General features: G+C 45.6%; 1 protein-coding gene across 1 annotated transcript in view; it reads left to right on the top strand.

Annotated features, from left to right (window-relative positions):
* The window catches only part of LOC144148209 (putative G-protein coupled receptor CG31760), a 249170-nt gene that overhangs the window by 195889 nt on the left and 25916 nt on the right, over nt 1–27365 (top strand). Inside the window, exons 6-10 of the mRNA XM_077679793.1 lie at nt 2683–2851; nt 3365–3507; nt 3603–3704; nt 9430–9583; nt 27117–27226. Coding sequence (XP_077535919.1) covers nt 2683–2851; nt 3365–3507; nt 3603–3704; nt 9430–9583; nt 27117–27226 — 678 coding nt within the window. The remainder of the gene's footprint in view (nt 1–2682; nt 2852–3364; nt 3508–3602; nt 3705–9429; nt 9584–27116; nt 27227–27365) is intronic.

Genomic DNA, 27365 nt, shown 5'->3' with positions numbered 1-27365 from the left:
CAGCTGCCAGCAGCGTCGAGAGCTAGCCTCGCAGCCGGGCTCAACTCTACTCGGGGAACGCGCGGCCTAAAAGAAGGTCAATTTGCGCAAGGAGATAGCCGGGCTTTTGGTTTTGCTAGGCTTTGCTAAGTTTCCAGTTATGTTTTGCGATGTTCTTGCTACACTAGGCTAAATGTCGAGGGGTGAGGCCAAGTTTAGCCGGAATTTACAAGGTCGTACCGGTCGGTTCCCCACACTGACTGCGGATCCCAGGGGTTAAGAAGCTAGTTCGGCAGGCAGCTCCGCTGTTTCTCCAGCCTTGCACCACTAGAGCAAGCGGCGCCAGTTTTTTTTTTTTTTTTGTGGTTGTTGTTATAATGCCAAAACATTAAATGCCTTACTACGCAATAAACGGGTGTCTGGCCTCGGCGTGACTGAAAAATGGTCCTAAGGATGGCTGACAACACAAGAAGAATAAAACTGAATGGAAGAAAGTGTGGTGGTCTGGGTTTCAACCCGAGTCGTGGAGAATGCGAGTCAAACACGCGTCCTCTAAGCCACAGACGATCCTTTGTGGTGGCTGAAAAGAGGGGTCCTAGCTATCGCGTTGTGGCCCAAGACTAGAAAACGTATGCTGACTCAATACATGTTGATACGTGTACTGAGGCCTACTGGAATAATAGCTGCGCATGCTAATTACACATTAAAGACCATTATGGTAGGGCTAACTAGGACGATTCGCGATGCCTCTCATTAATTTTGCGAGAGCGAAGAAGAAATCAACGCAAAGGGAAATTGATAATGGCGATGTTCATGAGAGAACGCAATACTTTCACTGGCGCTGTGTCGCATTATTTTTTTCCAAGATAGGTACAAGCGCGGAACTTTCACTACAATGAAGCCCGTTAATTAAAGGTGTTGATACGCCCCGTTCGGCCCCCGGAACCAACGTAAAAGATACTAAACCACACTTACTTAAGAAAAGAATGCGTAATATTGAGCTATGGGGGCACTTTATGCAAATGAACTCACGTCCCTGAAGAAAAATTCAGCATTGTGGCTGCTCGAACCAAAGCCGCTTGCGCAAAAGCCCGCGGCAACTAAGGATGAACACTGGAGCTCTTTTAGCAGTTGCTAAAAAGAATAGGGGTGCCGCAAGAAAAGGAGTAGATGGCGCTAGGTGCGTACCGGAAGTGCCGTCCTTGTACCTACCTGGGAACGGAATATTGCTGCTGTATCCACTGCAACGTATGTTGACGCGAGATCGAGATTATGTAAAAAGGGAATTCTTTCATCGGTGCTTCGTCTACTCCAATGGACTCCTGACGAGATGCTTTGCTTAAAATAAAATGTAACGCTGTCGCATCACAACACCTGTGCAGCCGTTTGCAGAGTTCAAATATCAGAGTTCAGATATCAAAATGGTGGAGGTTTTACGCTCTGAAGCTACCTTTGGCTTTGAGGCGCACCGTCATGGAGGGTAAGAAATTAATTTTTGTCCACATGGGGATCTTAAACCTACACCGAAATCTCAACACACAGCCGTTTTTGTTTTTCGCCTCCACCAAAAAAAAAAAAAAAAACGGCCGCCCCGGCGTGCTTCAGTCGTATAGGTTGGCGCTAATTTGCTTGCTCAATGCACCTGGAGCGAGCACAGAAAACATCATACTTCCTTTAACAACAAAAGATATAGTCGCCGCTTCTTTGGCACAATAATGAAGCTAAAAGTGTGAACGAAAAGGGTGGCGTTTACAACAAGGAGGTCGTAGAAAAAAAAAATCAGCAAATTTTTGCAAACCAAGGAATGCAGTGCATGCGCTAATGTGAAAATGAGGGACATACAAAAAAAAAGAAGAAGAAAACTCACTAGAAACGTCACAGCGGAAACAATGGCGCATCGTGCTTTTGTGGGCATACGACCACAGCCGGAATGGTTTTTTTTAGTTGTACCAACAAAAGCCAGTACGCGGTACATAAAAATAATTGCTCGTTTATTCGGTGGAAGAGTCGGTGCAAGGTGTAGCGCTTTCCTTGGCAGTGGGAGATCGGTGCCGCCGCCGCCGCCGCCGCCGCCCTTGGGCGGTAATCTGATACCATCGGTTGCACCCGCACTCTTGCTTTTCATCGCCCCTGTGTTGCCACGAGTGCGACGGTGGGCCTCGCACTTATCGCCGCCATTTCCGGTTGCTTATGGAATCGGCTTCAGGAAACGTGGCCCCTGACAGCATTCTTTCGAATGTTTGCTTCATTACTTCATTTTTTGCCCTTGTATTTTTTTTTTGCTTGGAGCATTCAAACAATTATTCCTCGCACGTGCCCTGATCCTCAAGATTAGCAGACTAAACCTCTAAATCTTTGTTCAGGCACAAAACAAAGAAGTGAGGAATGCTCACCCTTGAGGCTCGGAGATATAGATTAGCGAGGGAACATTTATATCTTTGTTTTACTAACTACATGCAGGGGATTATAAGGATTTATAGGAAACTCAAATTTTAGCGCCCTGTCAGTGGATCAAGATGAGTAAATTGTTCTACAGGCACACTTCTGCAGAGCGCAAGTCCAGCGATGCGGTCGTTACACGTAGGTTGATACTGCTACAATCCGCCATTTCAATAGCACACCACGTGCTACTGCAGTCATGAGACGCAGGGGAGTACCTCGTTCTGCTTGCCTTTCCGTCAAAACTGGCGTCGCGACATGCAGGAAGCCCGTGGCCCTGCTGAGTGTAGACGTGGACACGAGCGGCATGGACATCGACCAGTGCGACCGGGGCGCCCCCTCAGCCGCGGCTCGGGAAGAAAGCCCAGCCGCTGCCGCCTTCCGCATTACCGCCTTCCACGGCACGCACCGCTGCCACAACCAAACTTCTCAGGTGGGCGCGCTTTTAAGGAACTAAGAAACTCACGGAGTTAAGGAACCCACAGCTCCTTAGCTCCGCCCTGACGGGGAAAAGAACGCCAAGGAGAAACAAAGTTAGCTGTGTGTATCACACTCCGTACGCACACCTTTCTAACAAACTGCAAGTATAGGAAAATAGCAAGTAGGGAGGACGGTTGTTAGCAACGGGATTGGAAACGGGGTTCATGTTATGGGAAAGTTCCTCAGAACGCTTCCCGACTTTATGGCTCAAAAAAAGGAGTAAAGAAAAAAACACGAACGAGGGCGAGAAATGGACGGGACAAGGGACGCGACATGACGCCTTGTCCCTGTCTCGCTCTTGTCCCGTGTTTTTACCAACGTCCAAGGCACAGAGCCAGTACAGCCCAATTTGCAACACTTGAAAGGGGCTTCCGACATTGCGTAGTGTATAAGCTACTTTTGAGAGACATAAATAAAGTGGATAGAGGTGACGTCATGACCCCCTAACGAGTGTCGGTGGCTGCAGTGCCTGTTCGCACCAGGACACGGTTGGTCCCGGGGATCGTATGTGTGCCAATGCCGCCGGGGATACTACGCGGCCACTGGGGACCCCTTCTTCAACGGTTCCCTCGTTGAAGGCGCCTGGAGGGAGAAAGTCTTGTTTGGAAGGTGCGTACCGTTCCACTGTTTCGCTGCTCTTTTCTCTCGCTGGTCTTTTCTCTTATCACTGTTTTACACGCGTTTTCTGTCCACTCTTTGAACAGGCCCACGTACGACATGCTGTACGTCTGCAAACCCTGTCGCCCTGGCTGCAACGAATGCGTTGACGACTCACCTTGCTTGTCACATTACAATTGGGCTTTCAGGTGAGAATCGACGGGGCTGTCAATGAGTCTTGCTGTGTGGAGCTGACCAGGGACCAACCAAACAGTCCCAATCGCCGCTTGCACAATCCACCCGGCATGCTACCCGTTTAAGCTTCCATCTGTCTTCAGGAAAGCGTCCCGCAAAAACCTGAAAATGTGCTCCATTATTGAACACAGCCTGAGCGGATCTGTATAGGGGTTCAGCTTTCACTATTTCTCGCGGTCCTGGAACCTCTGCGAAAGTTATCGGCAGCACATAACGGTGCTCCGGGCTTTGCTTGCCGCAGCTAATACCCTTCCGATGCTCTGCATTGCTTTTGTTGCCATTTTGCGTAAAGTGGCTATCGTGTACTTTTGTTACTACGGATGGAAGAAGCCGCCCATAGCAGCGATATTGCTTGTGTGACTTCACATAACCACACAAAGAATGCCAGGAGATTAAAGAGGGAAAATCTTTTCTGTGTGATGCGCGTAGAGTAGTAGTATTTGGCTCGGCTATTTCAATGTTACCTAACCTAAGCCTGCGAGAGCAAAAGACAAAGCGAGAACTTTATTGTTCAAATAGCCCTAATACCCACCGTCGAGTCGCGTCGTCTTCATTAGGGATTTGACAGTGTGTTGGGGCGGATGTTGGAGGTTGGGGTGGACCCGAAGGCAGTAGGCCTCCAGGAGTTCGTGGGTGGGCCGAGGACAGCCAACCCTTCCAGGAAGTGATGTGGGAGCTGAAGGATTGCGAACTCCAGGGCCCACATGAGAAGAATACTAGGAACTGTTCCAAGATCAGGCCTAATTAAAATTACTGAATCATTATAAACGGTATCTAACACGGCTTTGAGCGTCCTAACGAACGTGCCACCAACTTAGTTAACAATAGAAAAAAATCTAAACATTGAGCGTACTCTCTGCCGGGAAAATTATCTGCAGAAAAAAAAAGCACCCTGTGTGCTTCCACAGGAGGCTAAATGAGGCAACAACACCCAGAAGAAAAGGAATCTTTCACATACATTACTCAACCGATTTTAAAGACAGACACCATGGTCTTTACAGATGGCCCCCGAGAAAGGAGATATTGGAGCAGCTTTTATAACTTCGGATAAAGCAAGCGGTACGAAATTCCCGAATACAACAAGTTTGTGGTAGAAAAATGGCCATTTCTAGAACAATTGCATAGAAATATAACAGCTATAATGAAAAAGGCACACACAACTGCTCGGCAATAGTCTATCAATCCCGAAACCAAGTAGCAATCTAAATAATCGAAACTCAACTAAATTTACAATCAATCGAAAAAAGGAAATAGAAAACGAGGTCAAAATCAGGTTAACTTGCATTAGGGGTCATAGTGGCATTCTAGGCAACAAAATTGCGGATAAAATGTCTAAAAAAACGGCGAAAGAAGGCTGAATAATTGACTGGCCGATCACACTACATTTAATTCAAAAACATTCCGAAATTATCCTAAGAAAACGTTGGAACGTTGAAAGGCAAACAGGAAGGAAGTAAAAGTTACATATTTCAATACATCAAAAAGTCCCCCGAAAAAAAGTCCTCGAAATTGCAGCCCACTTTCCTACGAACAGCTACACGTCCAAGATTATTACCGAAAATGGTCAATTGTCTTTCTACTTTCACAAGTTTTTCATTACAAATACCGGAAAATGTAAGTGCAACCTGCCAGCAGAAACCTTTTACCACTGCAGGATTGCCCCATAATAAGGGGAAAGCCACAGAGAAGAATCTTTTAGCCTCTGTAGAGGTAATCTCTTACTTTGAAAACCAGAAGTAATAAAAATAATAGAACTTGAAAAATTCTTGTGGAAATGACGATCCTAATTAATGGTAATATTCCACAGTACTGACCCTTTCAATTATTTGTTGTACAAAATCCCACACAAATTTACAAGCATTTTACACCAGCACAAAATAAGCCTTAAAACAACGCAAGAAGCGTGGTTGTACGACAGTTATTTTGTGCAATATTTTACGTATAGATAGGTTTAAATTCATTTTTTATTTTTCCTTGTTAACGCGCTATGCCTTGTGGAAGAAGATAGGCGTCTTTCGTATACGTCTGTTTAATAAAAGTTCGTCGTCAGATAACGAAATAAAACATTTTGTCAATAGGATTAAAACCTGCGCATTCTTGGTATATTTCTCCGAATAAGTGCGTGACTATGACTCCATGGGGTAATTCAAGGGAACATTTAAGGACTGCTATTGGCTGCTGTAGCACAGTGCAGTGCATGTGTGCACCCTGGCAATGGAGGTGGCCTCACAAGGAAGTGGCTGAGAAACTAGAAATGCTTGCCAGACCTTTTGAAGCTCCCGGCCACTAGGCTTTCACAACAGTGATGAAGATTAAGTGGTTGTCGGAATGGGGATGGAGGGCAACGGCGCCACTCTCATAGCTCAAGCCGTCAGCTATGAAACTGCGTGGATGCACACCAGATGTCGACCAAATGCTAGAAGTAATGCGTTTCAACCCGGAGGGTTGAAACGAATTTTGACTGTCCTCGCATAGGACTGGTCGATAATCTAGACGAAGTTAATTTGTATCATAAGTACCCCTTCACCGTAGCATCAGCATTGGCTTTCAGGAGGCATTTGTAGCCCAGAGAAGCGAGAAATTGGGGTCCGACACACCGAAGCCTCTCTCCACCGCACGTTTTGACGAAAAATCGATTCAAGGCGGATAATTACAGTTAAACCTGGATATAACGAAGTTGGCAAAATCTCGCAATTTTTCGTCACATCCAAGTTTTCGTTACACGCAGGTTTCGAGTTAAGGTTCGCGTAAATGAAGCAGAAATGAAACCAGAATGCTAGACATCAGTGGAAGTGAACTCACCCCGTTGAAGGACTTATTTCACAGTAGAAAGCGGCGTGATTTGCGCCTGCTGCTTTCGCGCGAGCTTAGGCGCTACACGGCGCTCCAAAGAGGCAAGGTCACTTACCCCCGTATTCACAAGCGTAGCTTAATTATCACTTTTGCCTTTCGAAACTTGTTGGTTCCAAACGCGTTTCAAGAACCAAACATACGCTGAAAAGAGCGCCATTTCGCGAACTTGATGCTCACTTCCGCACTCAAAATTGTTGGGAGGGTGCTAGCTAGGATGCAGTACCGGGCAGCGAAGGCATTTACTTGCTTGTCTTGAAAAGAGAAAAGGCTTCGTTATCTGGCAGCACAACTCATCACAGATGAACCAACACCACAGATAGCAGTGGAAACGCGCGACTAGACGCCGACAGGCAGGCCTAGCACCTCAAAACTTAAGTGTCAAACCAACACCGCACTCAGAAGTGGGAACGCGCGGTCGTTTGCGATGCGGGCGACAAAAAAATTCCCCCGCATTTCCCCGAGGGGGAGAATGTGAAAGTGCGAATGCACGGTTGTCGGCCCGCTTGCGGCGCTTGCGCTCGGCCCCCGCAGCCCACCGCCTCGCCGCCTTCTCTTCCATCTCTTCCATCGGGTTTGTAGTATCACGTGTACACCACGCAGTTATCAAGCCGCTATAACGCCGCTGAGTCGCCAACGCACGCCGCTGACGACGTAGTTTGAATGCGTTAAAGATATAAGGCGCGTCACTAACACTGATATCAGCGTCGCGTCCGTGGCTTGGTCGGTAGAGCGTCGCGCTGCGGCCGCAAAGTCCTCGGATCGACACCTGGCGCCGGATGCTGTTTTTTTTTATATAGAGAGGAGGACTGCGGACGCCGCCGCCGCCGCCGGCGGTGGAAGGTTTGGGGTCGCTTATAAAGTGCATTAAAAGTTAAATGTAGCTACCCTTGCGACGCGGTGTCACGCTCCACAAGCGAAACCTCAAGTGGGTGCTGCGTCAGCCATCGGATGGCGCTAGCCGCTCCGTTCATCATCGCCACTACCATGACTATTTTTTTTTTCAGCGATTCTGGGCGTTTTTGTAGCTGCTGGCTCCTTAAATTAGTGCTAGTATTCGGTAAGTTAGTTCGTTTCGCCAGCCTATTCTTCAGTAAAAGTTTAGAAAACAATGGCTCATCAGTGTAGCGAGTTCGTTACATCAAGGTTAACCGCCGCAACGCCTTCGTTACATAGAGGTCGCAAACACGTGGGCTTCTATGGGGGTGGAAATGGGAATTGAAAAACTTCGTTAAATCCAGGAATTCGTTACATAGAAGTTCGTTAGATCCAGGTTTAACTGTATACACAAGTTCATTCAGCTGTACCTCAACGCCGCTTGTGTTTCCCAGTCATTGTCAGCATTTTCAAGTCTGCTTCATACTTTCCCCCAATGTTCGTACATGAGTTGTTGTCGGATGGGTCCAGCAGCCCTCGCGACTTCGCGTCCGAGGAAGTTCAGAAGCAAGGCGTGGAATCACAGGAATAACCCTTCACGACTGGATTTCTTTCCGTCTAACCTTAACGCTTCTAAAAGGTGGGGAATATTTCATTTGCCCTGGAATGCTTTGCAGTTACTAAGTGTTTGGCCCATTGATTCGTGATTTTCTTCTTTACTGACAGTATCTCTAAGCTAAAACATTCGGCAGTAGAATGAAGCCCAAGCATTAAATGACCCGCGTGTCATTGGACGCCACAAGGACGTGTTTAATCTGAATCTTAAGTTCATCAAGCACTTTGTAGCCGTTTTTTACTGCTTGCGTGCGGCGTGCGTGACGGGAGGAGGAAGCGGCGTGGCAGTCGGTGTGCGCGGTGCGCTGTCCTTTAATTTATACCGCCATGCTAACGCCATCACCCTTCCTTGTCTGCTGGCGATTTTCTATATACGATAGCCCTCTCTAATTTTCGGACATCGCCTCATGAAGACAGAAAGCCCAGGCCTCAGCGGCTCTTACTATGGCACAGGCGAAAACCAAAAACGACCGTCTGCACGCCGTCCACGTTAAGGAACCACACGCAATTTAAATTTATTTTGGCTCCTCGCTAGGACACCTGCCACAGCTGTATGTTTGGCGCATTAAGCAACGAGTCTAAAAAAAAAGGAAAGGTCACTTGACCACCGGATGTATTCAAACGTCGAGGTCGTGTGTCTCCGTCGCTGATGAAAACCCGTGCGCACTGTTGGAGTTACACAACGGTAACAATTGCGCGTCCGTGAAGAGCCTCAGTAACCACCATGTGACGACCTTTCCCGCAGCCTAGTTATCTAAACTCTGATCTCTTTGCCTCTGCTCCGTTACCACTAAATGACCGCAGGGTGCGGCCGGCACGTGCGGGGAGGCTGGGTTTTTCACTCTGAAGGTGCCGTAATTTGCATACGCCGTATACAGGAGCGTAAATTCAGGTCGAGGCCCGTGCATACAAAAGAGCGCAAAAGAGACTGGCAATTCTCAGCGAATGTGCCGAAATACTTTGGTAGCCAGTTTACCTGCTTGCATCCTCTGAAGACCTTTCTGTGCGAACATAACTGTGCGAACACTATTGCTGGTTGTGCTCCTTGGAAGGGCAGCGGTCACACCGCGCCCATCATGTGAGACAGCAATGAACGAGGTCCTGCTCGGATGCTGACAACAGAATGCTTCACATTACGGCCGCCCGCTTTTTTTTTCCTTGAATTTTTCCCGCCGCTTGTTACAGCATGAGTGGCGGCACACGGTGAATGGCAATCCACAGAGAATACGACGCGCTAAGTGACAAACTGCTGTAGTTTCTCTTGCATCTTTGTCGTACGTTGAGGAGGAGAGTACGGCACTGTCCTGACCACGCACTGCTTGCTCTCCCCCCTGGCAGGATTTCGCTTCTGACAATATCTGTGATCTGCATCGTGCTGACGATGGTCCTGGCCGGCTACGTGTACCGCTACCGCAAGCTGAAGGTGATAAAGGTGGCCAGCCCCGTCTTCCTCTGCATCACTCTCATTGGCTGCGCCATAATGTACTGCGAGGTGAGTCCCCTATCTGCGCAGTGCTTGGCACCACCACGCAAAACGAAGGCGGAAATTTGTGCCAGAAAATTTCTGCAAATAATTTCAGGATACCTCAGTACTCTAAAGGTACCGCTAGCTTATAAAAATGTCAACCTACTCCTTATTCACGAGGGGAGTGATGTCAAAAAGCTTAAAAAATACAGGCCCATCAGTGTAACAAATGTACTCAAGTTTCTTGCCAACATAATAATTACCCGTACATATACTTTTCCGTCAAACATGAAATAGGATGGGTTTAGGAGAGGTTACTTGACAAGAGATGGCGTTCCTAAGGTCCGCTAGATAATTGAAAAATTCGCGGAATATAGCAAACCCTTCTATACAGCATTAGTTGGCATGAAACATCTTAACACAATTTCCGCACTTGTGCCGTGAAAATGGACCTCTCCCGGGGTACGTCACGCGGCGGCCGTGACGTCACGGAAATCGCACGTGCTGGGTGTGGCCGGGAGGGTGGTTGGCAAAACATTCCGACCGGCGCGCGGCGCGTATGCAGTGAGGCTGCATTAGACGCGCGCAAAAGTGGAATTTTTGTTTACATGTTGGCTTTTCTGATGCCGGTGGGCTGCGGTGCTCTCGGCTACCCAAATTTTGCGAGCAAAATCAGCGGCATCAGACTTTTCGGAGCCCCACAGAGGTAAATTCGGCGTGTATTGTGGATGCGCGCAATGTGCCGAAGAGGCTGGCAGCAGAAGCAGCGACATAGTCTGCTCTTACTCGTAGCAACATTTCGCATTTTCGAACTTCAGCTGTTCTCCAAAGCGCAGTCATACCGTCTACATTGGCAGCCCGCGCTGATTCGTGCAATGAAATGATACTGTTTATCAACCATCTGCTATCATGCAGCACCAGCAGAAATTTGATCAAGTGAAATAGGGGGGGGGGGAGAGGGAGGAGGGGGCAGACGGAAATTTTCTTGTTGCGAAATATTGTCATGTTTTGAGGAGGTAGAGCACTGTATTAAAAACACAATGAATGCCTAACCTGCTTAGGCGACGCGAAATAAATGTTTCGACGAGGGATCCGCGATAGCCGCCTGCCGCCTGATCGACAACGACAAGTTTGGTCTTTTGTTATGGGGGGATCTGTTCAAGACGAACGAAATTCATTGCTTGTAAGTACAATAAATTTTTACCTTGATCAATTATATTCTGCCTTGAGGATGCCGGAAAACTGAGATGCTTGCCGTGCTCACATGTAGCATTGTGCCTTCGGGGCGAGATGGGCCGCTCACGCGACTCGAAAAATGTGTTTGCCCTTAGAGAACAGACTCAGGGAATGTATTCATTTGTTGCGGCCTCCCGACGCTGGCATATGCAGCGGGCGTATATGGACACTAACTTTAACTATAATGAAATAATGACTACCGAAAATATTTTGGTGCACTGTCGCAAGATATACGCACTAACCATATGTGGCTGCTATGTTACTCTCACAATGACGATGAACCATTTCGAGATTTCACTGGGGTAAAGGTAAGAAAACAATCGGTCAATCTCGTAGAGAACGACATCATCGCGATATTTTTATTGCAATAATTTTTGCCTTTTGCTCTTCATATTTTTGTTTCGTTGCTGCTTATTTTACTATTTAATCCTTTCATGCTTTACCTTTCCTTTTTCTCCTCGACATGAAATCGTGTGTACGCCACTGTCTCCGGGCGACGCAGAGACCAAGAACAGGGAGCGTTTAGCTGCCTGAGGCACCGCGCTTAGCCTAATCGGACCTCGAAAGCAACAATAAATTAGCTTTCCTTGGTATGTGTCCGAACACAAAGAATCTTAAAAAACATTTTGGGTTGCGTCGCAACAGCACCAACCTTCAGAATGACTCGTTTAGGCTGTTCTGCCGCGCACTGATTATCCGAAAGCGTCGCCGTTCAGTTGACCGTGCGGTAAACGAAAGTGTTGCGGAGGTTGTAGATGCGGAAAGCTACATGGAGGTGCGATGGCCACAGCTAGGATAGCTAGATCCCCACCTGCAACGTGGGAAGCCAGTGACGGCTCGAACGAACGGCACATCGTTCCTTTCGGGCGCCGCGCGGCCAGGCCGTGCCGTCCAACGTTTTTTAAACGTTGGTGCCGTCGGCGCAGGCGCTTTCTGCCAACCGCCACCTCACTTCGCGGCCGCCAGCAGGCGCCACCCGTCGCGCACGTGCGTTTAGTGACGTCACGTTGTTTACATACAGGGAGAGGTCCATTGGCAGCGGGAGCTGGATTACGTCCGACCATACGGACGAAATGCCATGGTTCACTACACCCCACACACGGTATACTATACCACTGGTAAAATTTTCAGAGTGCTATTGTGCGCAATTGTAAATTTGATAGCAATCGCTGCGCGTGGGGCAGGACGCCTAACGTAGTGTGGCCAGCACTGGTGCACCATGATGCAATACACCCATAGTCACTGAATAAACTCACGCTCTAACGCTGCATGTTCTGAAATCTCCGTTTTCGAGCATCGCTAAATGAAGGACGTTTCTGCCTTTTCTCCAACCCCTAAAAAACGGGGCCCCATCACGCGAGGTGCCAGTGTCCACGGCTTGCTGTGCTGGTGTATATACTTCCTCATCTTCCCTCTAACATATTGGCCTACCGGGCGAACGAACTGCTTAGGAAAGGGAGATAGAAAGAGTGAGCGAGGGAAGTAGAATTACACACAGCGGCACAAAACAACCTCCGCGTCGTGTAACGCAACTGGATGCTATTACTCATCTGTTTGCTTTAGTAACATGTGATTACATACAGCTAATTTGATCATTTATACAGGCATTGTCTATGGCACCAGCTAAAGATTTCGAAGGAGGTCAGCGAGCGGCTATAATTTTAAGAACTTATGACAGCGTTCGTGGGTAATTTTCTCATTTCTAAAACATGCCTTTTTTGCATGGTCGAAGTTCCGTTCCTTAGGTTCCTTCATTGCTTAGCCTCGGCCTCTGTTTTCTTATAGCCTCCCAGTTTTTTTTGGTGCACGGTCAATATTTCAGTGTTCCTTTAATCACGTTACCGTTCAAGTAATCGCTGCACAGCACCCCCGTGAGTTAGGCACTAACATAGTGTTCGCTTGCTAATTGGGAAGCATCGGGACTATCTTGTTTGCAGGTCCTCGTTAACTTATGATCAAAGACTGACTACCCGTTATCAGGCCCTTCGGCGAACGACTGGGCGGTATTGACTGTTTAGAAGCGCGGCTTGCAGGCAAGCAGCGTGATAGATGTGTTTAAGATGCGGCGTGAATAAACACAGGGGAGTGAGGGGACAAGGAGGCTTTGCAAGCGGCGCTCGAGCGCGGCTGCAGTGCAACGATTTTATCAGTGGGATAGTGCTTCAGCTATATTCTCTATGTGCTTCGGCAGCGAACGCACTCGCCGGCACGTGTGTATTTTTTTTCCCTTCGTAATAAGGTGGCCTCCAGTGGTTGTCAGATAATCTGTTCCATAACTGAAGCGATTGCGGCTTATCTCGTGCTCTGGTGCAAGGTAGTCACTTGGCACGGAAGTCTACGCCGGCGGAGGCGATCGGCCATGGGCGTTCAAGGCAGGGCACATAAGCGCAACTTCAAGATCGCTGCGCCGATGGAAAACTGTTAGTTGCATCACCTTGGTACCAATATTAGCGTGAGGCACAATGGTCGCCGAGGGTTTCACCTTTACCTAGACACTGGCGGGGCATACTTGAAGAAATGCAGAGATATTTGCTTGCGCTTCTCTACGGTTGATTTGCCTTGCTCTTACTTATGGCGACCTTCAGTTATTCGCGGTCGTAGAACGCTGCATTATAAGGTGGGAAACCGGGTGCCAGGTCTTGTCACTTGTTTTCCCCAGGAAAACGTAATTTACAAAGTTCAGGTTTTTTACTAGCGGAGGAATTAGTACTTAACAAACGTTTAAGCGTGTCCGTTTCCGTCTCTCACAAAGAATAAAATCCCGTCAGTCTTCACATCAGTGAATGTTGTAGATGCTAATAATCCTCATTTGTAGCGTAACAATGACCTTCTTTCCTATGCCACATCAGTGAAGGGACGTCTTTCATGACGGCAAAAACTCCCTTCATATCAGTCTCTACGAAGATCAAACGCCGGCGAACCTCATCGTGAACAAAGGATGCCGTTCCTCCCTAAACAACGACGGTTGTACTTGCGTGCTTAGCTTGCGTGCATCTATGCAACTGCTTGTATAGGCGGCACTAAAGCTCGATCTGTTTGGTAATTTGACAACAATTGCTTTTTTCCCCTCTCTTTCGGCGTGCTTTACAGCTGCGATGGTCATTTGACACGATTCACATGTGGTGGTCTCGGCGTACGCTTCTTCGCGGGCAGTTATAGCTCATTTTGTAAAGCGCCCCAAAATACCCTTTAGTGGGGCAAGGATGACGGTTGTCTTTCCTTACGGCTTGAAGCAACATGCAACATGTATATCCCAGCTAATAGCAGCGATATATTCGAATGCGTTTTACATGTCATAACACCCTTGTTGAGACCCGCGCTGTTATCGTCTGACTCAGTCCATCCATGTGGACTGCAGTTTCTCAACTTTAGCTCACCTATTCGATGCTTGAATGCTTACAAAACATTTCTGCGCACCTAAATCTTATTATTATAAGGTTCTGAAGCCCGGAACGTTTCCTGGGGTTGTTGGCCGCGAAAAGTTAATTTTAGACAAGTGGGGTCACTTGCTTATGTCCGAAACATCAGTGCTTGGTGCTGCCCGATACGTAGTCTTATTAAGTCAGCTTGCCCTTTTCCATGCGAATCTATTAACATATATGCAAGTGTTCCCAAATTTTCCGGGAGACTCCCGAATTTTGGTGGTTTTGTAGGATTGTACGACGGAAACAACAATCACCCGAAAATGCACTAGGGTTTTGCCAAATCTTTCTTTAAGTCTGGCGACATTGCGCCAGAGCTACCTGACAATCATATCCAATCCTCGACTAATTGACATCGCTATCGGAGAAGAGCTTAAGAAGCGGAATCGTCTATGCACAGAAGTTGAACTGGTCAGTAGCGCAGCAACGCTGAATGCGAAAGGCAGTTCAGTATAGCAGAAAAATCGCACCCAGTTCCGGTTATCTATGTCTGACAACCTTCGGTCACGTTCTTTTGGCGAAGTGTCGCAGGGGCGAACATTATTACGCTCGGCCGTATTCCCAGGACTTCCTGGATAGGGCGGCGTCAGCCACGTTCAACATCTAGCCGACGACCAGTTCTGTAGGTTGTAAGTTGTTTAGACGACACAGTTTGGTTCCAGCTGCTGTAACTAAATTAGAAATGCGTGTTAAACCCTACAATCAATCAATAAACCCCCTTCCTTGGTCATATCTCCCTAATGCCATCCCGGTGAACCTGGCAGGTATCTATTGTGAATGCACAACACAACACGCCAACTGCTAACGCCCGTGCCGCAAAGAATAAGCGCCAACTATCTCCCTCCCCCTCCCCCCAACCACAAAAAAAAAAAAAAAAGCGAAACGGCCGTGTTCCGCGTCGGCCTTTCCAGATATTTGTAACAAGCAAATGAGTTTCCTTATTTCTCGTTTTTAGTGCGAAAGCATTAAATGTCCCCCATTGGGCGGAACATGGGTTATGACCTATGTTCCAGGCGAATGTGTGTGATGACAGTTATGAAAGGGCGTTAATCGGGCAGGCTTCCGGCGGTGACTATGAAGTGAAAGGATGGGTACGAAAAGCTGAGTAATGGGAGCAGGCAAATCTAATGGCACAATTTTGTGCGCCTTCAGTGCTTGAACGAGGAATTTTTATGTGGTTCACAGATAGAGGCACCATATTTCATTTTGGGCGTAGTAATTGTTAAATGATAGTAATTCCAGCTGGCCGGTTGCAAGTTTTAAGAATGCATTAGGGAATGCCGAGTGGTCTACTCGCCGCGGAAGCAGTGTGGTTTATGCGCGGACCGTGAAAAATGTTTTGTTGATCCACGCCTATGTTTACGTGTTAAAAACGCGTAATACTGAACGACATAGGGAGTAGCTATCAATAAACGGGTTGGCACAGCTATTAAAGAAAGCAGTTTCCCATCTTGGAACATTTAATGACATGTGTCATATGTTCCACCAAGCCTATATAGTTAAACGGTCAGCTTGTCATGTTAATTGGTCTTTTGGGATATTTATTTTTGTATGTATAACGCACTAATCCGGAAAAAGCCGACCGTTGTTAGTAACAAATTATGGGAGATAATATATATTTATATATTCTGAAGCTTGGGTTGTTCCAGAATACGTGGTTTGTTTGAGAAACAGTATCATTAGCGATGTAATGTTGTTTCTTGTTGAAAAGAAAGTTATTAAGCCAAGATAACATGAAACAATCGAGGTTCACTGGGTGGTTTAAATTAATAATCGCGAATGGGATATTTATGGAATGCCTTTACGAAATCAAGGGTTATTACTTCAGTTTGCGTGTCGCTGTCGGCGTTAGCGTACAAACCCTGAGTGAATGTTGCTAGCTGCAATTTACATAATAGACTTAACTGCAAACATGGCTATAATTTATGCATGATTTTTTTTTTGTTTTCTGGATAGTTGATCATATTTGTGGAGATTATGCATTTATAATCGTTGAAATATTGCCAATCAGAGATAATACACTAACAGCGATTATAATGGCGCACGTCTTTTTTTTTTTTTTTTTGAGTACAGCAAACCTAAGGACTAACTTAGCGTTCAGGCAGTAATTTGTCATGATAAAAATGTTTCGCCCAACTTCGTTGTATTTCAGGCGGTGCCGTGAGGTTGTGCACGCAGAGAGAGACCGCTTAGCGAATCGGAGGCAACAACCCTCACCAGGCTGCATTATCCGCCGCCGTTTCGACTGAACCACAATAACAAAGGGCGCATCGCAATAACAACGCAGTCTAACTTAAACATCAGAACGCCGCACCGACCACTTGGGGTCCGGCCATGTGTATGCACCTCCAATCATAAGCCTTTCACGTTACATGCTCTAGGTATTAGTGCGCGATATAGGAATGCGTTTCTAATTGTGACAGGATGCCTATCTTCGCCGAATAAAGACACTATCTCGGTCGGATCGCCGTTAAGAGATACACAGAGTTTCTGCGCACCCTTTTCTGTTGCCATCACCACCATGTCTGCACAAAAGATGAATTAATAATTATTTTCAAAAAAAGTTTGTAAAGGGCAATTGGGAAAAGTTGCAATCAGGCAACTTCATTCACGCAACTTAACGCAGGCACTTCCTTTAAAGGGAGCGCAGGGTTTTTGTGAAGTAGCCCTACAGGACGTCAGCCCTCTTTTGAGGCAGATTACGTCTGTTTCGAGGAACTGGATTCTTGACGTGGAAATGAATGGCGAAGTGCAGCGCCTGGAGGACTATTTCAGCTAGTGCGAGTAAATAGAATGCACCTATAGCCTGCGCGATCGTACAGTATACATCAGTGGTCATGGAACTTCAAGCAGTGTATATTTCCGACCAAGGTCAAGACGATCAAAACCTACACGCCGGGGTTTGCGATCTTCGACGCAGCGCACCTGATTTATGATTGCTCGCCGCCGTTGAGATTGCATTTTAATTTTGGGAGATGTGAATAAATTTTGTTAAAGTCTACCAACGCTTCCCGAGGTTTGCTCGACGCGGCGTTACGCGAACGTAGTGTTAAGGTTCGTTAGAAAACGGTCCAGCAAATGACGCTTCTCGCTAAGCAGGCCCCGTAATTGCAACTGCCCCGGTCTTTCACGTGTCCTTCCTTTCTCTCATCTTGCGTGATAATTTCAAATCCAAAAGCAAGAACTACGTGCCATGCGAATAACAGAAGGGCGTTTAGGCAGTTCATTTCAAACACGCTGTACGGAGGCTACGTCGGCAGGCGTGAACGTAACTGCTGAAGAAGCTAGATAATATAGTTGCATAATGCAACGAAGAGACCGCACCGAGAAGATATTGTACGCGATAAAATTCTGCTAGCGGCTAAGCAGGGGCTAGTTTTATGTTCGCGCTTGCAAGCGGAGGTCTACTACCTTGAAGCCGAGGTCAGTGAGCTCCGTGATGAGATGGCAATCTCCTCGCCCGCGGCAACAAGTGAAAGTGCGTGGTCAGACGTGACGTACAAGGCGCAAGTAACGACCAGATGTCCACAGATATTTCTGCGCCGCATAACATTTTTTTTTTTCGTTATTGGTCCACCTTAACGGAAGGCGCTTTTATGTGGGTATGACGTGTGGCGTTTAACGGCGAGTTCGCTCTGATGTCGCAGAGACATGCGAAGTCGCATCTATTTATATTTAGCACCCAATTTCCGGTATAAATAACTGCGAATACGTTGAACATTAGCGTTTCTTTAATGCAGGGCGCATATTTTAAATAGCCCACCCCCCTTGCTGCCTAATTTGTTTTGTGGTTTTTGCACAATCATTTTTAGGATGGATTTCCTGAAGCCGAATTTGACCTGTTCATGTGGTCTGCCTTTGCATGCGAAACAGCTGCATGCGATTTCGCCGGCAACACCTATCATTTGGATAATTATCATGCTTCCAAATGGTTTTACATTACTCTTAAAGAAGCACTACCCTTAAGAATACATGCACCATGCTTTTTTTTAAATGAAAGCTTTAAAAACGGCACATATTGGGTTGAAGTAGCTGCTTCGGAAAGCAAAAATACTTTAGAGAGAGAGAGAGAGAGATAAACGCGTGCCGATCTGATTTTACTCGATCAGGACATTCCTGGAAGGACGGTATGGTCACGGAAACTAGCCGCAACTCGCATTAACCGACGTGATCCAAACGAGGCTCCATCTCGATCTTTTGGCTGAAATAACCTATAAGCATGTAAAACTTAATAACTATACGTTAGAGATGCATTTATATGGCAGTTTTCAAACCACGTTCGTGTCGCTTGAACAGGTTCGCGAACTGGTTCGGTGCGTTAAATTATTACTGAAGTGCGAAAAAAATGTTTGTAGCTTAAAGCAGCCATAAAAATTAAATACAATTGTTGTACGGCTTTTTCACATTAAAAGTTGTGAATATTAAAACCAACAGTAACCAGTAAGGCCATATACTAAGGAAAACAGGTGGAGTAGTGACAATTCACCAGCTACTTTCCCCCCCCCAACCCTTATGTTATCCTGGGGACTACTTAAAGCAACCACCAAGGGCCATGGTGTATGTGGAATATACTTTCTTCTGCTTCGTTTTTTTTTTTGAAATCGCAATCTTCTTTGTGGAATCGCCCATCCCCTCAACGTTAAAACACTAAAGAAGGCCTGCGTATACTCGGGAGTCATCTCCGTACGTTAGCAGAAGAAGCCGTTCAAATTTCAGCAGTGTACTTTTTTTATCAGTTGCAGCATAAAAGATATTCTACAACTGCCCCATAAATTGTACATGTGAATTCGACTGTTCGGCCACCTAGGATAATTTGTGAGCAGTGATTGCAAATAATATCTGCAAATAAACCCCGACCGCGCTCTGCTCAGTTGCTTCTTCGGTACTGCGCCGTCCGATGACTGGAAATGGACGCCAACAATTCTGTCAGTGAACTGGCTGGCACACCTTCAACTAGCGCCAGCCAGCACACTGTCAGAACCGCGAGCACCTCCGAAGACAAGGCTGCACAGAGGAGAGCTCGCGACGCCGAACGTATACGGCAGCGTCGAGCAGCGGATTCCTCGCTTCGAGAACGAGAAGCCGCTTTGAAACGCCAGCGGCGAGTAGCTGATCCAGATGGAGTTCGGCAACGGGACAACGCTTCGAAATGCCAGCGTCGAACAGCGGATTCCTCGCTTCGAGGACGAGAAGCCGCAAAACGTTCCCCACTTGTCGATAAATAAAGAAGACATTTAATACGCTACTACACGTGTCTTTACTCTAACAACCAATTAACCCGCTACTACTCCACGGCTTTGCATCCCCTCAGGGTTCCCACGTGGGAAGATGGTGTAATTTTGTTCTTCCAAGGCAAAAAACGTAGTTCCTGCAACTTTGAGGGATACAGTTTTTTGCAGAATGATGAAGTGCCTGCGATACGCTAAGAGTTTTCTCTTACGTTAGATACGTTAGAAAAACGGGAACTTGTTCGCTCTAAGGGCACTGAATCATGCACTGACGATTATATCAGCCACCACAGCACTCGCTTCCTTCGCAGTGATGACACGTTCGGTTGTGAAAGGTCGGACTAGGGAAGGGACGTCTAGAGTAAAATATATCTTTTGATGGTTTGCTTCGTCGTTGACCGAAGGCAGCAAAAAAGAGCAGATTTTTTCATGCGTGAACTCGGCACGAAGTAATGTAAAACCATGTGGCGGGCTCTGCTTTTTTTTTGTTTTCCCACAAAAACCCACATCCCAAAAAATCTGCAGAAATTCAAAGAATCGTCTGCTAATGTGTAGCATTCTTATGCTGCTTGTCTCGAGTGTGAGTTCTTTACAGTCAATTTTTCTGGTTTTTCTGAATACGGTCCGAGCAATTATCTCCATTGGTTTATTGTGAAAATGCACCCATACAAAAATATCGTATGGTAACCTATAGAGCATCCTTTTTATGGTTGTCTAGCTATTTCGCCAAATTATCTATAGACGTTTCTATGGTTGTCTTTATCGATTCGTATCAACATTGCTATGGATGTGTTTAGCTTCTTCTATAGCCTGTTCTACAGCTGTTTTATCCATTCGTATCGACATTCCTATGGGTGTCTTCAGCTTCTTTTATAGCCTGTTCTATGGCTGTCTTTAGCTATTAGTATCGACATTCCTAGGGGTATCTTTAGCGTCTTCTACAGACGGTTCTATGGTTAGCATTAGCTATTCGTATCGCCATTCCTATGGCTGTCCTTAGCTTCTTCTATAGCCGGTTCTATGGTTGGCATTAGCTATTCGTCCCGACATTCCTATGGGTGTCCTTAGCTTCTTCTATAGCCGGTTCTATGGTTGGCATTAGCTATTCGTACCGACATTCCTATGGGTGTCCTTAGCTTCTTCTATAGCCGGTTCTATGGTTGTCTTTAGCTATTCGTATCGAGATTCCTATTGGCAGAGCGTTACATGGTTCACCATTTTCCGCATTTTTAAATATTTTTCCTAGTTTATCAGTTTTTCAAAATTTCGTTCGACCAATTATCTCCATAGACGCTATTACAATGATTACAGGTGGAAGTTCCACGAAATCTGCATTATTGTGGAAATGCAGAGCGTTACACGGTTCTCCCTTTTGCGTATTTTTTAAAATATTGTTCTTATTTATAACAGCGAAGCTGTTTCGAAAATTCTAATTTTTAGTGGCCGCAGGTAAAAATACTAAGAAACTGCCTAGCGCGCGCATGTTAGCGCGGGCCTCGCGGCGACCACCCAGCGTCACTGGCGCACGTTTGTGAAGCCAAGCATACACGTTCATGCAGATCGGCCAATATTGCGCCTACCGCCCGGCAGTAACAAAACCAAGGAAATGCCGAGCGCTCTTGTGTGTGTGCCTCTGTGCGACCGCCCAGCGTCCCCGGCACACGTTTGTCAAGCCAAGCATAACAACTTAGGGGGTTGGCCAAGACTGACAAAAAAAAAAAAAGAACTCCAGCGTTCGCTGTAGTCGTGGCAACACTTGCTCGGAATGAGAAAGGCATGTCATAGCCTACCCGACTTCAAGGTGATGTCCAATGATTATCGTTCCAAAAAAATGAAGGAAGCTCACACTTATAGCAACAATGGTGAAGTAAAGGTCGTTGCGGCAGCGAAGAAGCAAATCGGCTGCAGTCGTGGACTGAAACCGTTGTGATGGTCGTAAAGGCTGCGTACAGCTTCACTACCTTCAAGTATGAGGCGTTAGTGCAAAATTCCTTCTTTTGTTTTAGTTTTTCAGAAATTTCGTTTACCCAATTGCCTCCATTTACGCTATTAAAACGATTACAGGGGCAACTTCCGCGAAATCTGCATTATTGTGGGAATTCACGGCGTTTTACGGTTCTTCATTTTCCGTAATTTTTTTCTGCTTTTTTTATGTTTATTTCTTATTTTTTTAGTTTTTCAAAATTTTCTTCAACCAGTCATCCCCATTTACTCTGTTATAACGATTGCAGGTGGAACTTCCCTGAAACCATTATTGCGGAAATGGACACCGTATACGGTTCGCTATTTCACGGAATTTTTAATATTTTTCGTGTTTCTTAATTTTCCAAATTTTCGTTTGACCAATCATCCCTATTTACGCTATTATAACGATCACAGGTGGGAATTTCGCAAAATCTCCATTTTGTGAAAATCCAGGGCGTTACACGATCCTGGCTGTGAGGGTATACTCGGTAAAGAATGCTACGCATTAAAAATATTGGGTGTTTCATGCCCTGACACTACTCAAGACTGTGTACGGGGCACAGCGTAAATTGCAGGCCGGCAAAACAACTAAACCATCTTGGGATCTTTAACGTTCATGGAAATCTCGACACATGGAAGTTTTAGTTTTTCGTTTACATCAAAAAACATCAGCTGGGTGTGGTTATTGAACCCGCATCCTTGTGGTCGACAGCCAAAGCTGAGTCAGTGAGCAGTTTTTGAGGGTCTCACTTGTCAAATATTTACACTTTCTAGGTGTGCGATCTTTTTAAAGAAAATTATGAAATGCAACAAGTACGCACATTTCGAATGTTGGCCTTCGCCGTTGCACAGTGTAGCAATCTTGCGGCCTGATTGCTATGTACATAGGTCGCAGCTTGGAAAGGGCAAACTCGATGTTTCTTATCTCCTGCAGGCTGCGAAATTTTGTTTGCTCAGCCTTGCATTCTGCTCGCGCTACCACATGTAGCGTACCATTGCAACATTGGTGCGTATACTTCTCTTCGTGTTGTAGCCACGAAGACGACATTGATATTGTTGACTGATCTGAAGAGGAAAGTGCCTGAGAAGTTACGACATTGATGATGCAAAAGAAAAAAATGCGTACCAATCCACCCTGTGGTGGTGGTTGGAAAGCGAAGCTGCGAACAACACCCACAATAATTACCTATGTGACGTCATTTCGATTCACACACGTGGCTCTACAAAGAGGGAAACCACATACAATTGAAAGCACTTAACCACACCCTTTCTTACTTCAAAGAGATATTTCTTGCTAAGGTTAAATCAATCCATGATTCAGAAACGGTGGTTGGTTGAGCTGTATTGGTGAAGCACTTGAGTGGAAACTCTTTTTATAAAATTAAAGGAAGCTCGAACCCGGTGTTAGACGCTCTTCCTTCTCCTCCGTCTCTGCTGCTGCCGACGGAGGCTATGGGATCGGTGGCCGAGAAGGAGAAGTGAGATGCCATGCGTTGGTGTGAGCTTCCCTTAATTTTTATAGCTCCTAGTGCACTTGCAAGGCGAGTACACGGCGGCTAGATGTTCCGTGCGCGGAGCGCGCAGCGGCGTGAGAGGTTGCGTGACTCTATCACGTAACATTCAGCGAGAACAGAGGTAGTAAACACGCCATTGTACTCGGTGAGTGGACCGTCTGGCTCCCCGTGTCCGCGTGGGCTCGTAGCTCAATCGGTCAGAGAATGAACTCTAGCTCCGTTTCTCTATTCGTTCCAGGTTCGATTCCTGGCGTTGCCGGGTAACTTCTATTACTTGTTTGCGCGAGTTTTCTGTTGACACCAACGGTCGCGACAGAACCGTTAGGGGGTAGAGGTAAAAATCTTCGCTTTAAAAAAATACAGAATGGCGTTAGCAACAGCGGATGGTCGAACCGTTTCGTCGCTAACCGTTATTTCTTTTTTCGGTGCAGTTCCAGTTCGGATGCAGCGGGATCAAAGAACGGTTCAGGGGTTCGGGTTCAGTTAAAATACGAGTGCAGTAGTATCTCTCTCTCTCTCTCTCTCTCTCTATATATATATATATATATATATATATATATATATATAATGTTAGTAGGACAAAGACACACGAGAAAGACGTAGAAAATAGAAATAAGTTTACTGACGCTTCAGGAAGCCGACTGCCTTTCTTCAGAGTACTCTGCTCTGAAGAAAGGAAGAGGACTTCCTTCCTCTGGTACTCTGAAGAAAGGAAGTCCTTTTCCTGAAACGTCAGTAAACTTATTTCTATTTTTTACGTCTTTCTCGTGTGTCTCTGTGTCTACTAACCTTATTTTTTCGCGCTCTGTGAGTTTTTATCTTTCCAGACTATATATATATATCACACCAGACCGGTATTCTGGAGGTCGTGGGTTCGGATCCCACCTGGCGGGCATTTTTTCTCCACTTTCTTTCTTTTTTTCAAAAATTCTTTATCTGTTTCAATGACCTACCACATCCTCCTCTTTGCTTTCCGAGGTTTTCTTGACTGCCAACCCTTATTTCTATATATATATATATATATATATATATATATATATATATATATATATATATATATATATATATATATATATATATATTTGCAGAGTGAATGGACGAACGGGTAACATACTTTATTGACGTTTCGGCTTGGGACAAGCCTTCGTCAGAATAAAACCCAAGCGCACGAGCAGAAGCTTATAAGGCGTCAAGGGCCAATCACAGCAAAGAGGGTTACACGTGCTGCGTGTTACGTCCGAACAGCTGATAAATCTTTAAGAATGGTGTGCGATGCAATATCAAAACTAACAGGTTTTCACAGTAACATGTCGTTCATGGCTGTAGCAAGCTAAAAAATGGGAAGAGAGGGTGGAGTACAACAAAACCAGCATGCAAGTACAGTGCAGAGTGGAAACAGAGCAACCGCAACATTCGACCAATGCGTCACTATTAAACAATATAAGATGGGGCATAAGGAACTGATAGGGGAGTTTAAACATTAAAAATGTTCAAGTGAAACTGCGGGCACGCGCGCATTCTCATACACGGATGCCCATACACAAAGATGTATAATAAAGATATGAAGGTTAACACAGACGACTATAACTGCGCCAAAAAGGTCAGTGCGCCGATGTTTTCGTTTAAGCCTGATGTCAGGGATCTGAATTTGTGAATAAGATAGAATTCTCTGACTTCTCTATCATTGTGTGAACGGAGACCGGATTCAAGCATTGTCACTTTAATTTTATCAAATGAATGGCCAGCTACGCTTATATGTTTAGAGGACGGCAGATTGGGAATTGTTTTAATGTGTGACTTATGATTGTGGTAGCGTAGTCTGAAAGAGTTGGCGGTCTGGCCAATATACTGAAGTCGGCATTGCGCGCATTCTAGCAGATAGATAGAATTTTCTGTGTCACAAGTGAAGCGTCCTTTGATATCAAGCTTAAAATTGGAAGCTGTACTAGTGCTGTGGTGGTCGTCGTCATATGGGGGCAAATTTGGCATCGCGGTTTTTGGCAGGGCTAACAGCCGATGTAAGATGGGCGAGTGGTTTTAGATGAAGTGAGTGAATCTCATAGGTTCGTGGAACGCCGATAGGGTACGCGGGGGGGATGTGGAAAAACGCGTTGAAGTTTCTGGCTTTTCATGATAATATTACGGTGTTTTTTAAGAATCGAAGCAACTTTTAGGGCTGACGCCGAATAATTAAGAACCAGATTAGTAGTTGCTTGGGCAAGGGGCGGCCTGGTTGGTAGTAATAGTTCGTTCTGATCAAGTTTGCTGGCGCGTTTTACTGCGTCATCAATAATCTGTGCCGGGCATTTCTGCTTTGTAAGGGAGTCACGGAGTACTGCACAGTTTCGGGAAAAGTCGGCTTCTTGCGAGCATACTCTTTTAACGCGAACCGCCTGACTGTAAGGTATGCTGGTCTTGTTATGCTTTACGTAGCTGCTTTCAAAGTGTAAATACTGATGGCGATCTGTGGGCTTTCTGTAAAGCTTTGTAGTTACTTTTCCGCCATGCAATGACACTGAGACGTCAAGAAAGTTGACTGTTTCAGCCGAATACTGGTGGGAGAAATAAAAATGAGTGGTTGGCAGTTGTTGAAATCTCTGATGAATGAAAGAAGTTCGTGTTCACCATGTTGCCAAATCAGAAAAATATCGTCGATGAAGCGTTTGTAATAGAAAGGTTTAAGAGCACGTTTGTCCAGAAATGCGGTTTCGAGAGAGCACATGAAAACATTACATGTTAGCGTATCTTGGTCCCACCCTCGTGCCCATTGACGTTCCGTTGATATGGTTGATATGAATGTAGTGCATATCATCAAATTCGAAGTTGTATATATATATATATATATATATATATATATATATATATATATATATATATATATATATATATATATATATATTGCAACAAAGAATGTGGCCGTTCGGAGGAGCATCAGTGTGGCCAAAGGGGTTTGCGCTCGACTGAGAATCCAGGATAACTTTCAAGTGGCGTCAATCCCCCACTAGGTATATGTGTAAAGCTCAATCATCCGAGCAGCCCCATCGAGAACGCTCTTGCGCGAGACCTGCGTGTGGACTCCCTTGCTAGCTTGGTCTCTGGCACAACCAGAACCTGTTACCACGCTCTGGACACCTGCTAAGAAAACCTTGATATGTTATATTTATTTATTTTAATAAACCCTATTATATATATATATATATATGAATATATATATATATATATATATATATATATATATATATATATATATATATATATATATATATATATATATAGCGAATCAGAATAGGAAATGAGGGGCTCGTTGAAAATAACACTAAAATAAGAGATGGCAGCCAAGAAAGCCTCGGAAAGCAGAGGGGAGGATGTGGTAGGTCATTGAAATAGATAAAGCATTTTATTCTGGAGGTCGTGGGTTCGGATCCCACCTGGCGGGCATTTCTTCTCAACTTTCGTTCTTTCAAAATTCTTTATCTATTTCAATGACCTACCACATCCTCCCCCCTTTGCTTTCCGAGGCTTTCTTGGCTACCATCTCTTATTTCAGTATATATATATATATATATATATATATATATATATATATGGTATATGAATGCGTGTATGTGTGGGCAGAGGGGCTGTATGCTAGGCGCTAACAAACGGCTTACACGCCTGCCGGTTCCAAATACTGTGTCACGCGTTGGAGCCACCGGATGGAACCACGGAGTGCCAATTCAAGGAATAAATTTGTGCCAAGTACCCGAATTCACGCATATGCACTTCGGTATAATTAAGAATTACCAAATGAATGACTGAGACTACAAGTGTTGAGCGTTTCGTACTTATTCACGTGGAAACTTTTTTAAGCTACGAAAACGTTCAATGGTAATTTGTCCAGCAGTCCTTGCACTTTTCCGTGCTGATTTGGCGGCGCGCACCGTTACGTTCAGCCTCTGACCATACCTGGAAACGGGAGTAGCTCATCGTTTTATTGTCGGTTGGGGAATGAGGTTACTATCGTTCCCGACAGGACAGAACTAATTGTGGCAGTAGATTGTAAGAAAAACCCAAGGGGACTAAAAAAACATCAAATGAAAATCAATTGCGTTCGCATTTCCCGGAATGCTTAGTGCGTTTCGCAGCAGGTTGGTTTCTGCTGTTTTTATCGCAGAATTTTGCGATACTGACCCATGCCTTATGATGTGCGTTTCAGATGGCGGCTATCTTTCCCGTGCTTGACGTCTACTGTTGTGTGGCTACCAAGTGGACACGTCACATGGGCTTCTGCATCACCTACAGTACGCTTCTTCTCAAAACCTGGAGGCAAGCAGCTTTTACGTCAGCCTTATAGATATTTCTCTCTTGACCTAAGCACTCCAGTTCTACTCAAAAGTGTATGAAGTTATTTGTTCGAGATCTTTAAATTTTTGAACAGTTCAAGTATTTTGCCGCTACATTTCGT

This window comes from Haemaphysalis longicornis, unplaced genomic scaffold (genome assembly GCF_048455015.1).
Source record: "Haemaphysalis longicornis isolate Haplotype H1 unplaced genomic scaffold, Haemaphysalis longicornis Haplotype H1 scaffold_1, whole genome shotgun sequence".
NCBI classification, from domain to species: domain Eukaryota; kingdom Metazoa; phylum Arthropoda; class Arachnida; order Ixodida; family Ixodidae; genus Haemaphysalis; species Haemaphysalis longicornis.
Note: the sequence above shows the minus strand (reverse complement) of the source record. Positions and strands in the feature narration are given on the sequence as shown.